The sequence below is a fragment of the Corythoichthys intestinalis genome, chromosome 6 (assembly GCF_030265065.1).
Source record: "Corythoichthys intestinalis isolate RoL2023-P3 chromosome 6, ASM3026506v1, whole genome shotgun sequence".
In the NCBI taxonomy this organism is placed as follows: Eukaryota; Metazoa; Chordata; class Actinopteri; order Syngnathiformes; family Syngnathidae; genus Corythoichthys; species Corythoichthys intestinalis.
The window spans coordinates 1,852,038-1,868,814 of record NC_080400.1 but is presented as its reverse complement, the minus strand read 5'-3'; the positions used below and the strand labels follow the sequence as shown (position 1 = coordinate 1,868,814).

At 40.5% G+C, this 16,777-nt stretch overlaps 1 protein-coding gene across 1 annotated transcript in view; it reads right to left on the bottom strand.

Annotated features, from left to right (window-relative positions):
• The window catches only part of LOC130917272 (FRAS1-related extracellular matrix protein 2-like), a 231,029-nt gene that overhangs the window by 30,664 nt on the left and 183,588 nt on the right, over positions 1-16,777 (bottom strand). Inside the window, exons 8-15 of the mRNA XM_057838514.1 lie at positions 12,229-12,438; positions 11,960-12,157; positions 9,080-9,244; positions 8,830-9,012; positions 8,638-8,768; positions 5,807-5,962; positions 2,663-2,966; positions 1,959-2,090 (exon numbers count right to left, since the gene is read on the bottom strand). Coding sequence (XP_057694497.1) covers positions 1,959-2,090; positions 2,663-2,966; positions 5,807-5,962; positions 8,638-8,768; positions 8,830-9,012; positions 9,080-9,244; positions 11,960-12,157; positions 12,229-12,438 — 1,479 coding nt within the window. The remainder of the gene's footprint in view (positions 1-1,958; positions 2,091-2,662; positions 2,967-5,806; positions 5,963-8,637; positions 8,769-8,829; positions 9,013-9,079; positions 9,245-11,959; positions 12,158-12,228; positions 12,439-16,777) is intronic.

Below are 16,777 nucleotides of genomic sequence, written 5' to 3'. Positions count from 1 at the left end.
AAAAAGGGCACAGATTATGCTTGTGTAAATTGGAAATTGATGTACAGGATGGGGGATCTTTTTTCATCTCCCTTCCTAACTCCCTACCTAACTAGCTACAGTACCTACTGTACCTACACAGTACCTACCTAACTACAGAGTTCCTACCTACCTACCTACACATGACACAGTACCTCCCCACTTCCCTTCCCTCCCTCCATTGCCCCCCCCACCTACACAGTACCTTCCTCCCTCCCTACATATACAGTACCTCCCTACTTACCTCCCTCCATCCTTCCACATACAAAGCACCTACCCACCTACCTACTGAAACAGTACCTCCCCACTTACCTACCGACAAAGTACCTACCCTCCTACCTACTGACACAGTACCAACAGTACCTACCTTCCTACCTAAACAGTACCTCCCTACCTTTACCCCCTCCGTTCCTCCACATACACAGTACCTCCTCACTAACCTACCGAGACAGTACCTCCTTCCCTCCCTCGCCCCCCCAACCTATACAGTACCTACCCACCAACCTAGCTACACAGTACCTTCCTCCCTCCCCACATATACAGTACCCACCTACAGTACCTACCCAATAACTACCTAATTACAGTACCTCCCTCCATACCTCCACATACACAGTACCTCCCCACCTACCTACCGACACAGTACCTACCCACCTTCCTACCTAAACAGTACCTTCCTACCTTTACCCCCTCCATCCCTCCACATACACAGTACCTCCTTCCCAACCTCCCTTGCTTCCCCCCACCTACACAGTACCTACCCACCTACCCTCCTACACAGTACCTTCCTCCCTCCCTACTTACCTCCCCCCATCCTTCCACATACAGAGTACCTCCCCACCTACCTACTGACACAGTACCTACCCACCTTACTACCTAAACAGTACCTCCCTACCTTTACCCCTTCCATTCCTCCACATACACAGTACCTCTCCACCTACCTACCGACACAGTACCTCCTTCCCTCCCTCCCCTGCTCCCCCCACCTGCAAAATACCTAGCCACCTACCCTCCTACACAGTACCTTCCTCCCTCCCCACATATACAGTACCCACCTACAGTACCTACCCAATACCTACCTACTTACCTCCCTCCATACCTCCACATACACAGTAACTTCCAACCTCCCTACTGACACAGTACCTCCCCACCTACCTACCGACACAGTACCTTCCCACCTTCCTACCTAAACAGTACCTTCATACCTTTACCCCCTCTATCCCTCCACATACACAGTACCTCCTTCCCTCCCTCCCTTGCCCCCCCACCTACACAGTACCTACCCACCTACCCTCCTATATAGTACCTTCCTCCGTCCCTACATACAGTATATAGTACCTCCCTACTTACCTCCCACCACCCTTCCACATACAGAGTACCTCCCCACACTACCTACTGACACAGTACCTCCCCACCTTACTACCTAAAGAGTACCTCCCTACCTTTACCCCTTCCATTCCTCCACATACACAGTACCTCTCCACCTACCTACCGACACAGTACCTCCTTCCCTCCCTCCCCTGCCCCCCCACCTACAAAGTACCTACCCACCTACCCTCCTACACAGTACCTTCCTCCCTCCCTACATATACAGTACTTACCTACCTACACAATATCTACCTCCCTACCTACCTATACAATACCGACCTAACATATAACATATACAGTGCCTCCCTACATACAATACCTGCCTAACGCCATCCCTCCCTCCCAACACAGTACCTGCTTACCTCAACAGGACCTTCCTACCTTCCTAGTACTAGCTGTAAGTAGCATTATGACTTAATTTACTGAGGTTGAAACCATGTAGGGAGTTGATACACATAATAACTGATACAATGTGATGAATTGGGGCTAATCACAATAATTTCACACTATTAATCACTGTTAAAATTTTGGATAGAATCGACTTTTCATAAACTAACTAACTAAAAAACTCTTACCGTCAATGTGAGGCATAGTGACAGTCAATTTAATAAGATTGGGATGGTCGGGGTCCTCGGCTCCAGTGTAGCGCAGCTTGGCGGAGAAGGGCTCGGCTCCCACTGTGCCCATCACGCGTGGTTGGCACATGCCTGACGCACATCAAACATTTAGTCGGGCCTCAAAAAAAAAAAAAGAAACATTTACCAGCGAGAAATGATCTAGAGCTGTCGGAACGGCGTCGACAGCTGCTCGTCGTGCGGAGACATTTCCACAACAAACAAGAGCTCTCGACGAATCGAGTACCGGGAAATAGAGAGGTAAACAGAGAACTTACACTGCAAAAATGTTTGTTTTCTTATGATCAGATGCGATTCGGTGCTTTCGTAAACACAACAGATTAAAAGAAGAGATTTTGTGTGCTGTGTTAAATGTGTTCATTAGGATCTTCAAGGTTTAATTATATTTGTTGACTATTGCAGTATTTCGTTTTTCCAATGACTTGAAATTTTTATAACCGTTTAAGGGACACACATTTACATACTATGACAAACAACTTTGGTGGAATTTCATGGTCATTTCCTGTACATATTGGGTCACTTCCTGTTGATTTGGGGGCAGTCTGAGGTCACTTCCTGTTGATATCAGACATTATGGCCCTCCCGGACAAAACAGATTGGACGTCTAGCGCCGTGGTGTTAATATGCAGACGTAATCGACTCACCCTCGTCCGTGCTGATTGTCACCACGGAGCTGCTAAGCTCCAGCCCCTGGTCGCCGTCCGAGTTGACGGCCCTGGCGGCGCACTGCACCCTAGATCCGGCTCGGAAGTACACCGAGTCCAGCGTGATGAGCTTGGACGAGGTGAAGAAGGTGTCAAAGTCCACTTCTCGCATGGGTCCGGTGACGCCGTCCGGGCCCTTGGGGGCGCCGACGAGCCAGCGGTAGCGCGTCAGGGTGTCGTTGATGTTCTCGCTGACGCAGATGGAGCCCGTTTTGTGGTAGTCCGGGTATTTGAGGTTACACGCCTGCGGCACGGAGGGAGAATTAACGTCGCCCGGGGGGCCGCTAAAGACGGCTCGGGCACGGTGTCGCACGTACGTCCGTGTGGCGAGTAAATAAACTTTTGTGTGTCATTTGAGCAAGGAAGGGAACGGATTGAAGGACAATTCTTTTTTCAGGTTTGAAAGGTTGCCCATGAACACATTTCACTTCATTTTAAAGCTTTTGTTAAGATTTGCTTTGTTTCAAACGTGATCCGTGTTTGAAGTCACTGAAAAAAATGATCAAACACATAAAAATATAATTTAAAAAAATACTTGTCAAGCAAGCTTGTTTATTGCTTTCTATATTTTTTCACAGGCTGGGATTTAGGAAAGTCTTTTGTTGTGATAAGTTATTCATTCATTATTTTTTTAATGAAAATAATAGTCATAATAAGTTGACTTTTCAAATGATTTTGTTTTAAATTAATGATTTTTAAAAAAAATTTAACATTATTACTTTATTTACATTATTTATTTATTCTACTTTATTATTATTATTATTATTACTATATATGAGCATATTTCTTAAAAGCTTATCTTTTTTCTTGATGAAAAAGTATCTTTTCAATTTTTTTTATTTTTAAAAAATATATATATCCTATTTACTTGGCAAACTTGCACAGCAAAAGTCCTATAGCTTAAATGCTATATAATGCTAATGTTTACGACAATGAGCTAACTTGCATATAAAAAGTCCCCTATCTTAAATGCTACATAATGCTAATTTTTACAACAATTGGGTAAGTTGCATCGCAAATGTCTGCTAGCTTAAATGCAATTTAATGCTAATGCTTACAACAATTTGCTAACTTGCATGGCAAAAGTCCGCTAGCCCAAATGCTATATAATGCTAATGTTTACAACAATTGGCTAAGTTGCATAGCCAAGGTTCGCTCACTTAAATGCTATAAAATGCCAATGTTTAAAACATTTGGGTGACTTGCATAGCAAAATTCCACTAGCTTAAATGCTATATAAAGCTAATGTTTACAACAGTTGGCTAATTTGCTTGGCAATAGTCTGCTAGCTTATATCCTATATAATGCTAATGTTTACCAGATGGTTTCTGGTGCGCTCTAAAAACAATCTGGTGCGCACCAGATTGCTTACATTTATTTTACTTCTGTTAATGTCCCTTTAAGGGCTCAGTATGATTGTTCATCCATTGAGGTATGTTCTTGTAAGAAACAATCTAGTGCGTACGAGAAACAATCTGGTAGACATTAGCATTATATAGCATTTAAGCTAGCGGACTTTATCTATGCAAGTTAGCCAATTGTTGAATTGTTGCAGTTGGCTAACTTGCATAGCAGAAGTCCACTAGCTTAAATGCTATATAATGCTAATGTTTACAACAATTGGCTAACTTTCATAGTGAAAGTCCACTAGCTTAAATGCTATATGATGTTAATGTTCACAACAATTGGCTAACCTGCATAGCAGATGTCCACTAGCATACGTGCTATATATTGCTAATGTTAATAACAATTTGCTAACTTGAATAGCAAAAGTATGCTAGCTTAAATGCCATATAATGCTAATGTTTACAACAATGGGCTAAATTAAATGGCAAAAATCCGCTATCTTAAATGCTAAATAATACTAATGTTTACAACAATGGGCTAAATTAAATAGCAAAAATCCGCTAGCTTAAATGCTATAAAATGCCAATGTTTGAAACATTTGGGTGACTTGCATAGCAAAATTCCACTAGCTTAAATGCTATATAAAGCTAATGTTTACAACAATTGTCTAACTTGTAGAGCAAAAGTCTGCTAGCTTAAATTTTATATAATGCTAATGTTTACAACAATTGGCTAACTTGCTTAAAAAGGTCAGCTAGCTTAAATGCTATATAATGCTAATGTTTACAATAACTGGCTAACTTGCATAGCAAAATTCCGCTAGCTTAAATGCTATGTAATGCTAATGGTTATAATAATTGGCTAACTTGCATTGCAAAAGTCTGCTAGCTTGAATGATATATAATGCTTATGTTTACAACAATTGGTTAACTTGCTTAAAAACGACAACTAGCTTAAATGCTATATAATGCTAATGTGTACAATAATTGGCTAAGTTGCATAGCAAAATTCCACTAGCTTAAATGCAATGTAATGCTAATGTTTACAACAATTGGCTAACTTGCATAAAAAAAAGTCAGCTAGCATAAATGCACTGTAATGGTAATGGTTATCATAATTGGCTAACTTGCAGAGCAAAAGTCTGCTAGCTTAAATGCTATATAATGCTAATGTTTACAACAATTGGCCTAGCTGCATGGCAAAAGTCCGAAAGCATTCAATGCTATATAATGCTAATGTTTTCAACAATTGGTTAACTTCCATAGCAAAAGTCCACTAGCTTAAATGCTTTATAATGCTAATGTTCACAACAATTGGCTAACTTGCATAGCCAAAGTCCACTAGCTTAAATGCTTTATAATGATAATGTTTACAACAATTGGCTTGTGAGCAGAACTATGGTGTGATGTGTTACCACGGGGAAGTAATATCAATCTATGTATCTTATTTGTTACCTTTTTCTATTGAAATAATGTATAATACATGTTTTTGGATAGTTATTTTGAGATCTAGGGGTACTTAAAGGGTTCATTCCGATTTACGTGGAAATTCAGGTTATGTTGCTAGCGTGGGAACGGAACTTGTTTGTAATCCGGAGACTACCTGTATTTATGTATGATAATATAGACATGTTTTTCTTACATGATTACGGTTTCTCTTCTCTTGCTGGAAACTAACTAAAACGTCCTGCGCCGCACTCTGCCACCCGGAGTTCATTAGGGACAGGCGGATACGTACGGTGACACAAACGAGCGGGTAGCCGGCCACGGGTAGCCAATCGGCGTTCTCGTCGGCGTCGTCGTAACGGAGCAGAGAAAGCACCCTGGGCACCGACGGGAAGGTCACGTCGGCCATGCTGTTGCTCTCCTCGATGTAGATGATGGCTTTGCTCACCTGAAAGGTAGGAAAGCTCAAAAGCTGAAAGTTACTTTGCTTTGCTACTTTTTCACGTTCACTTGCGCACACGCGGAATCTACTCATGTACGTTTTGCCATTCGCTCCTGCGTGTGTAGGCTATGTATTATTCATGCGCACAAACACACCGCTGATCTCATTCTGCTCATTCTCATTGCCGGATGCCTGGGGAATGTCGCTTCGGCTTCACCCGTCTTTTTTCAGCCTTGAATAATACATGTTGGACGGTGCACCGAAATTGGGTGGAAATATAGTCAATGGAAATGTACTTTTGAAGGATTAAATGGACTATTTTTAAAGGGGAAATGACGTCCAATCATTTTTTTCTATTTGTCTTTTTGTTTTTGTTTATATTTCTCTATCCAAAAATTTGGCACAGCGCTAGACGTCCAATCCATTTCGACCTCAGAATGCCCCCCGGTCAACAGGAAGTGTTTGATATCAACAGAAAGTGAGATCAGAATGCCCCCGAATCAATAGGAAGTGACCCATTATCAACAGGAAGTTACCCCAAAATACCCCCAAATCAGGAAGAAGTGGCCCAAAATCAACAGGAAGTAAATGAGATGAACAGGGGGTGACCCTCAAATGCCCAAAACAAACAGAAAGTGACCCACTATCAACATAAACTGACCCAAAATGCCCCTACATTAACCGGAAGTGACCCTGAAATGTTCTGAAATAAACAGGAAGTGACCCGAAATTCCCCAAATCAACAGGAAGTGACCTGTGATCAACAGGTGTTCACGAAATGCTCCCACATCAACAAGAAGTGACCCGATAGTAACATAAACTGACCCCAAAATTCCCCCAAATCAAAAGTGACCCAACATCAACAGGAAGTGACTCTAGAATGCCCCCCAAAAACAGAAAGTGAACCAAGCCCAACACAAAGTGACCCCAAAATGCCCCAAATCAACAGGAAGTGACCCCGGAATAACTGTACAACAGGAAGTGACCCAATGTCAACAGGAAGTGCCTCCAGAATGCCCCCAAATTAATTGGAAGTGACCCCAGAATACCCCCAAACCAACAGGAAGTGACCCAATATCAATAGGAAGTGACACCAGAATCCCACTAAATCAACAGGAAGTGACCCTCAAATGCGCCCAAATCAACAGGAAGTGACCCCAGAATGCCCCCAAACCAACAGGAAGTGACCCAATATCAATAGGAAGTGACACCAGAATTCCACTAAATCAACAGGAAGTGACCCTCAAATGCGCCCAAATCAACAGGAAGTGACCACAGAATGACCCCAAACCAACAGGAAGTGACCCAATATCAATAGCAAGTGACCCCAGAATGTCACTAAATCAACAGGAAGTGACCCAATATCGACAGGAAGTGACCCTCAAATGCGCCCAAATCAACAGGAAGTGACCCCAGAATGCCCCCAAACCAACAGGAAGTGACCCAATATCAATAGGAAGTGACACCAGAATCCCACTAAATCAACAGGAAGTGACCCTCAAATGCACCCAAATCAACAGGAAGTGACCCCAGAATGCCCCCAAACCAACAGGAAGTGACCCAATATCAACAGGATGTGACCCAAGAATGCCCCCAAATCAACAGGAAGTGACCCAATATCAGTAGGAAATGACCCCAGAATACCCCCAAACCAACAGGAAGTGACCCAATATCAATAGGAAGTGACACCAGAATCCCACTAAATCAACAGGAAGTGACCCTCAAATGCACCCAAATCAACAGGAAGTGACCCCAGAATGCCCCCAAACCAACAGGAAGTGACCCAATATCAACAGGATGTGACCCAAGAATGCCCCCAAATCAACAGGAAGTGACCCAATATCAGTAGGAAATGACCCCAGAATACCCCCAAACCAACAGGAAGTGACCCAATATCAATAGGAAGTAACACCAGAATGCCACTAAATCAACAGGAAGTGACCCAATATCAACAGGAAGTGACCCTCAAATGCGCCCAAATCAACAGGAAGTCACCCCAGAATGCCCCCAAACCAACAGGAAGTGACCCAATATCAATAGCAAGTGACCCCAGAATGCCACTAAATCAACAGGAAGTGACCCAATATCGACAGGAAGTGACCCTCAAATGATCCCAAATCAATAGGAAGTAACCCCATGTCAACAGGAAGTGATCCAAGAATGCCGCTAAATCAACATTAAGTGACCCAATATCAATAGGAAGTGACCCCCATAATGCCCTCAAATCAACAGGAAGTGACCCAATATCAACAGGAAGTGACCCCAGAATTCCCCCAAATCAACAGGAAATGACCCAATATCAATAGAAAGTGACCCTCGAATGCCCCCAAATCAATAGGAAGTGACCCCAGAATGCCCCCAAACCAACAGGAAGTGACCCGATATCAACAGGAAGTGACCCCAGAATGCCCACAAACCAACAGGAAGTGAAACAATATCAACATAAATGACCCCGCAATACCATAACCCGCCATAAGATCTTGCCGCCCTATTGGTCAGAATCTTTCCCATGATTCTCAGCAACATGATTCTGCTTTCCTATTGGTCAGAATCTTTACCATGATTCATAGTAACATAATACTGCTCTCCTTTTGTTGACCATGTTTCAATTTGGTTTGAGTATTCAAAATCATCAGCTAGAATGTCATTGTCACAGATGACCGTCGTGTCTTGCAGGTTACCTGCGTCTCTGCCACCATGTTCTCATCAGGTTTCAAATGCACGGTGAAGGCCTCCCTCATCTCTCTGACGCCATCGTATAAAACCTCCACCTCCACGTGGTGCTGCGTGTCACCTTCTTTAAACACCAGCTCTTTGGACGGACAAAACACATGAAAGATCTCTTCACCGGTTGTCCTCCTCTTATCACTCACCTTCAGATACGGGATGGTAGTCCTCTCCCGAAGTGGCCGATCCGTCTTTGGTGTGGACTCTGACGACGGACACTTTTGAGGAGTCGCCCACGCGTAGCACGGGGATTCTCACCACGGAGACTCGGCCTCGTTCCTTGGGCTCGTTCACGCTGAACTTGGTCTCGCCGAACTTGATGACGGACTCTTGAAGAATGGGAACGGACGAGTTCAGTGACACGCCCGGCCGTTTTTCCCGTTATTTCCCGCTTACTGTCGGCGTCGTCTTTTATCCTAACGAGCGTTTCCTTCCGCTGTCCGACGGAGGCGCCGAAGGGAGAGTCGCTTTTTGGGCTTCCCAGAACCAGACGCAGTTCCTCCTCTTCTTCGTGCTCCGTGTCGTCCACCAATTCGAGGATGCAAGGTTTCTCGACCTCGCCTATTTATAAAATGATAAATTTCCTATTAGGTATCCAAAGTCATGGTAGCTATTATGCTAGCAAAGCTAGCCTGAGGCCTAACTTGTAGCACAAAAGGCTACACAGTTGTGTGGCGCCTCGCAGCTGCCGACCCCGTGCGCACGTTAAACTTTGACCCTGACTGCAAATGGTTTAATCCCCGATGAGGTGGGAGGTTTCTCTCGTTGTGACTGTCGAATAGAATACTCGTGTGTTTTATTTCCTGACAGTCCCCTATGTAAGTGTCCACTATGTCACATCCAAATGACACCCTATAAAATTAAATTTTCTGTCAGTCCCCTTTGTCACTGTCCACTCTGCTAAGTTGTGTTGGTGTCCCTTTAAGATAACTCCCCATTTATTAGTGACATCACTCTTCACCAGTGGCGGAAAATTCAACTGTGGTGAGCCATTTGATTTTTTTATGTCTTTTAAAAAGCCGAATTTGTAGTTTTATGAAGTACGTTCAGTGTGTTTGTTTATAACACGTCCACTCTGCCAAAGCTATATATCAAAGGAAATGGATAATTTTAAAAATAAAAAATGAAATCAAAAATATAAACCTGATCTTGCAGTTTTATGAAGCACATACAGTGTGGTCGATCATAAGATGTCCACTCTGTCAAAGCCATACATCAAAGAAATTCATTGATCCAAGTATCCAAAGTCATGTTAGCTCTTAAGCTAGGAAAGCTAGGCCGAGAGCGAAAAATGTCCTCTCTGTAACTGTTATGTCCAAATGGTACCCTCTAAAAATAAAAAATAAATCATATTCTGTGGGTCCCCAGTGTCAATGTCCACTCTGCAAAGTTGTGTTAGTGTCCGTTTAAGATAACTCCTCATTTATTAATGACATCACTCTTCACCAGTGGCGGAAAATTCAACTGTGGTGAGCCATTTGATTTTTTTTTACGCCTTTTAAAAAGCCAAATTTGTAGTTTTATGAAGTACATTTAGTGTGTTTGTTCATAACATGTCCACTCTGCCAAAGCTATATATCAAAGGAAATGATTCATTTCAAAAATAAAAAATTACACAAAAATATAAATCTGATCTTGCAGTTTTATGACGTACATACTGTGTGGACGATCATAAGATGTCCACTCTGTCAAAGCCATACAACAAAGAAATTCATTGATCCAAGTATCCAAACTCATCTTAGCTTTTATGCTAGCAAAGCTGAGCCGAGGGCTCAAAATGTCCTCTAGGTAAGTGTCCACTCTGTTATGTCCAAATGGCACCCTCTGAAAATTAAAAATAAATCAAATTCTGTTGGTCCCCAGTGTCACTGTCCACTCTGCTAAGTTGTGTTGGTGTCCCTTTAAGACAATTTCCCATGTATTATGACATCACTCTTCACCAGTGGCGGGAAATTTAACTGCGTTAAGCTATTTTATTTCATACCTCCTTTAAAAAACAGATTTTGCAGTTTTATGACGTACGGTCAGTGTGTTTGATCATGATGTGTCCACTCTGTCAAAGCTATATATCAAAGGAATTTCCCATTTATTATGACATCACTCTTCACCAGTGGTGGGAACTTCAACTGTGTTAGGCTATTTTATTTCACACCTCCTTTAAAAAACTGATTTTGCAGTTTTATGAAGTACGTTCAGTGTGTTTGATCATGATGTGTCCACTCTGTCAAAGCTATGTATCAAAGGAATTGAATCAGTTTAAAAGGTTTATTTGTAAAATGATAAATTTCTCATCAAATATCTAAAGTCATGTTTGCAATTATGCTAGAAAAACTAGGCTGAGTGCTCAAAATGTCCTCCCTGTTAGTGTCCACTCTGTTACCTGAAAATGACACCCTATAAAATATATATAGTAAAAATAAAAATCAGATTTTGCAGTTTACGTTTTGCAAGTATATTCAGTGTGATCATGTCCACTCTGTCAAAACTATATATCAGAGGAATTCATTGAATTGAATAATTTCAAAAGGTTTATTCATAAAACTATAGATTTATCATCAAGTATCCAAAGTCATATTAGCTGCTATGCTAGCAAAGCTATGCTGAGGGCTAACTTGTAGCACAAAATGTCCCCTGTATTAGTGTCCACTCTGTTACATCTAAATGACACCCTGTATATTTTTTTTTCTAAAGAATGGTTTTCTATTTGTCCCCAGTGTCACTGTCCACTCTGTTCAGGTGTGTTAGTGTCCCTTTAAGAAAATTCCCCATTTATTAATGACATCACTCTTCACTAGTGGCGGGAAATTCAACTGTGATAGGCCATTTGTTTTTTACCTCCTTCAAAAATCCGAATTTGCAGTTTTATGAAGTACGTTCAGTGTGGTTGATCATAACGTGTCCACTCTGTCAAAGCTATATAATCAAAGGAATTCATTGAATTGAATAATTTCAAAAGGTTTATTTGTAAAATGAGTGATTTCTCATCAAGTATCCAAAGTCATGTTAGCTATTATGCTAGCAAAGCTAGACAAAGGGCTAGCTTTAGCACAAAATGTCCACTCTGTTAGTGTCCACTCTGTTGAAATTCCACCATTGATAAAAAAAATGACCCTAGTACATATTTCTCAAAACGTTACTCGAGTAAATGTAACAGAGTAAAGTAGCAGTAGTAGTAGTAGTCTGAAAAATAAGGTACTCAAGAATTTGTGTGTGTGTGGGGGAGGTGCATTTTCAACAGGTGTCAATTATTCACAGATTAGGTCATATGTCAGTCACCTGGCAGGAAAGTGATCACCGAGGCGTCCGTGTTGGGCCTTTCGACGAAGTCCATCATAACCTGCGCCGTCCCTTGTCTGCTGTAGCATCGCACCGTAGACTTGTGTCCGATATCTCCGCTGCGGTACACGGTGGCCGTAACGCGTCCGGATTTCTCCTCGCCCGTGTAAACGGCATCTCGGAACTGCACCGTGGGCACTGGAACGCAACACGGGCGCATCAATAAATGATCATCGCCTCGTGATTCATATTCGAGCGCTCTCTCTCACGGTCGGACAAGGAGTCGTTAATGAGGACGCCGGCCTTGCCGGGCTCCCCGAGGAGGCCGTTGACAGGCATCTGCAGAATCAGCTGGAACCTCTCGGGACCTTCCAGCACGGGCTGGCCCAGGTCGTCCAGGATGGTGACACGCAACGTCTGCATGGTGACGCCCGGCGCAAAGTCCAGATTCCGGCTGATCCCCACGTAATCCGTTCCAGCTGTCCGGTGCAAAAAACAAGGCATGATTGACAGGATGGGGTTCTGCTACACGTTGAGTGAAGTCCTATTCTTTCTCTTTCATTATCCCTCACCGACTTTGGCGCACGCCCACTCGGCAAAAATATCACAAAATCATTTCAAACAAAAGCGAGTATAAAACAAGCAAGACTATCGTCGGTCATGATGGCGGTAATTGGAGAGCTAATTATTTTTGCAGCAGGGACAAGAACGAAAAGTGGTATTTGGTATGTGGCAAAATGTGGCATTTTTTGGCTATGTGGCAAAATGTATTTTGGCATGTGCCATTTTTTTTTTTTGCATGTAGGATTTTTTTGGGGGTATGTGGCAAACTGGATTTTTATATGTGGCATTTTTTTACCATGTGGCAACATGGATTTTGGCATGTTGCATTTTTTTGCTTTGAGGTTTTTTTTTTATGTGGCAAAATTGATTTTGGCATGTGGCATTTTTTTTGCTATGAGGTAAAATGGATTTTGGCATGTTGCATTTTTTTTTTTGCTATGAGGATTTTTTTTGTTATGCGGCAAAATTGATTTTGGCACGTGGCATTTTTTTTATGTGGCAAAGTTGACTTTGGTATGTGACTTTTTTTGGTATGCGGCAAAATGTATTTTGGCATGTGGCATTTTTTTATGTGGCAAAGTTGATTTTACTATGTGACATTTTTTTTTATATGTGGCAAAATGTATTTTGGCATGTGGCATTGTTTTTAGTATGTAGCATATTTTTAATGTGGCAAAATTGATTTTGCTATCTGAAATTTTATTGGCCACGTGGCAAAATGTATTTGGCATGTGGCATTTTTTTTGGTAAGTGGCAAAATGTATTTTGGCATGTGGCATTTTTTTTGTCATGTGGCAAAATTGATTTTGCTATGTCACATTTTTTTTTGTATGTAGCAAAATGCATTTTGGCATGTGGCTTTTTTTTTTTTTTTTTTGTGACAAAATTGATTGTGCTCTGTGAATTTTTTTGGCCATGTGGCAAAATTATTTGGCATGTGGCATTTTTTTTTTGGTAAGTGGCAAAATTTATTTTGGTATGTGGCATTTTTTAGCTATTCGGAATTTTTTTGTTTTGTTTGTTATGTGGCAAAATTGATTTTGGTATGTGGCACTTTTTTGCCATGTGGCAAAATGGAATTTTGGCACGTGGCATTTTTTTATGTGGCAAGGTAGATTTTGCTATGTGACTTTTTTTTGGTATGTGGCAAAATGTATTTTGGCATGTGGCATTTTTTTATGTGGCAAAGTTGATTTTACTACGTGACATTTTTTTATGTGGCAAAGTTGATTTTACTACGTGACATTTTTTTTTATATGTGGCAAAATGTATTTTGGCATGTGGCATTTTTTTTTTTTTTTTTTTTATGTGACAAAATTGATTTTGCTCTGTGAATTTTTTGGGCCATGTGGCAAAATGTATTTGGCATGTGGCATTTTTTTTTGGTAAGTGGCAAAATGTATTTTGGCATGTGGCATTTTTTTCTTTTGCCATGTGGCAAAGTTGATTTTGCTATGTGACATTTTTTTGGTATGTGGCAAAATGCATTTTGGCATGTGACATTTTTTTGGCATGTGGCATTTTTTTGGGCACGTGGCCTTTTTTTGCTATAAGGCTTTTTTTTTTGCCATGTGGCAAAGTTGATTTTGCTATGTGACATTTTTTTGGTATGTGGCAAAATTGATTTTGCTATGTGACATTTTTTGCCATGTGGCAAAATGTATTTTGGCATCTGGCATTTTTTTTGCCATGTGGCATTTTTTTTTTGGGAAGTGGCAAAATGGATTTTAAGACGTTGCATTTTTTTTTATGTGGCAAAGTTGATTTTGCTACGTGACTTTTTTTTTACGTGGCAAAACTGATTTTGTTATGTGACATTTTTTTGGCCACGTGGCAAAATGTATTTTGGCATGTGGCATTTTTTTGGTAAGTGGCAAAATGGGTTTTTGGCATGTGGCATTTTTTTTTTCCCTGTAGCAAAATGGATTTTGGCGTCTGGCATTTTTTTGCTATGAGGCATTTTTTTGTTATGTGTCAAAATGGATTTTTGTATGTAGCATTTTTTTTTGTGGTTATATGGCATTTTTGCAGGCCATGCCATTGACGGCTGCCGATTGCCACATACCAAAATCCATTTTGCCACACACAAACAAACAAAAAAAAAAGAACCCTAGACTCTAACCCTAAACCCTAATAACACATGCCAAAATACATTTTGCCACATACAAAAAAAATGCCACATGCCAAAATACATTTTGCCATATACACATACACATACCGGTCTTGCTGTCTATTTTCGGGGTGGTTCTTGGTATAAAAAGATGGACACCTGCAAAGGTAACAGACAGGAACTCTAACTAAACGCAGTGCTAATGCAACTGGTTCATGGAAGTCATATGCTTATTAAATTACAACGTTGCATGTAAACGTGGCCGGCGTGAAAGATCATGCTAGTGTCACACTAGCAAGAGAGACTGCTTAACCATTACTGTATTTGCAACTGTGCTATAACATTTAAAATACATTAGCATATTCGACATCGAGCTAGATAAGAACCCTGAATGAGATGAGTACATTTACGACATTTTGAGACCTTAAGGACATGAGAACTACCAGACGGAATTCAATACTGTTTTAAGACACTTAAGGAAGTCGTTTACAGCCCCTCCCCCAATTAAAACCCTGAATTCCAACAATTCGGGACCTAAAATCAATGCTAACTTTTAAGGACCCTTCAGAACCGTAAATTCAAGGAATTTAGGACCTCCCAGACCAAAGGAAATGCGTCTTTTTTGGTGTATATGTATAATATTAATGATGTATATAATAATATATTATATATATAATATAGATACCACCAATTTAGGACCTACCAGAAAAAAATTCAATGCCTTTCTAAAACACTTCATCAACAATAATACATTGAAGACTTTTTAAGACGCAGTTAGAATCCTAAATTTCAGAAATTTAAGATATACCAGACAAAAAGATTAGTACTTTTAAAACCTTTTTAAGACCCCATTGAAACCTTCCAGATAAAAAAATAAATGCCTTTTTAAGACACTTAATAAAGGTTAGCACATTTATGACTTAATTTAAGACCATGTTAGAACACTGAAGACCTTTTTACAGAGCCCCTAAAAGGGACATCGACAGAAAAAATAAAACAAAACTAAGCAATCTGGTAAACATTGGCATTTAAGCTGGGGGGCTTTTGTTAGCCAATTGTTGTAAACATTAGCATTAGATAGCATTTAAGGTAGCAGACTTTTGCTAAGTAAGTTAGCCAATCGTTGTAAACATTAGCATTATATAGCATTCAAGCTAGCGGACTTTTGCTACGCAAGTTAGCCAATTGTTGTAAACATTAGCATTATGTAGCATTTAAGCTAGCGTACTTATTAAGACATTTTACCAAGATTAGTACATTTAAGACATTTTAAGACCATACAGGAACCCTGATTTCCGTGAATTTAAGACCAACCCGACAAAATTCAATGCTATTGTAAGACACTTCATCAGGATTGGTAAAATTAAGACCTTTCAAGACCCCATTGGAACCTCCAATTTATAGAAACTTTAAGACCTACCAGACGGAAATCAATTCTGTTTTAAGTCACTTTATCAAGACCTTTTCAGCCCCAATTAAAACCCTGAATTCCAGTAAACCTAAGAGCTAAAAGACTAAATTCAATGCCATTTTAAGACTTTGTCAGCGATGAGTAGATTTAAGACTTTTAAGACCTCTTCAGGACCTGTTGCAAACCTGAATTAAAGGGATTGAAGACATAAAAGAAAAAAAAATTCAATGCTATTCATCAGGAATGATCAAAAAAGACATTTAAAGACCCCATTGGAACCCCCAATTTAAGGAATTGAAGACCTACCACACATTTTTTTAAAGGTACTTTATCAAAATTAGTATATTTAAGACATTTTAAGACCATATAGGAACCCTGAATTCCAGGAATTTAAGACTGACCCAACATAATGGAATATTGTCTTAAGAATTAGTACATTTAAGACATTTTAAGACCATCTATGAACCCTGAATTCCAGGAATTTAAGACTGACCCAACATAATTGAATATTGTCTTAAGAATGAGTACATTTAAGACAATTTCAGACCATATAAGAACCTTGAATTCCAGTAATTTAAGACCAACCCGACAAAATTCAATGCTGTTTAAAGACATTTGATCATGATCAGTACATTTAAGACTTGTTAACACCAAATGGAAACCCTGAATTTAAGGCTTTAAGACCTACCAGATAAAATTCAATGCCTTTTTAAGACACTTTATCAAGATGTTT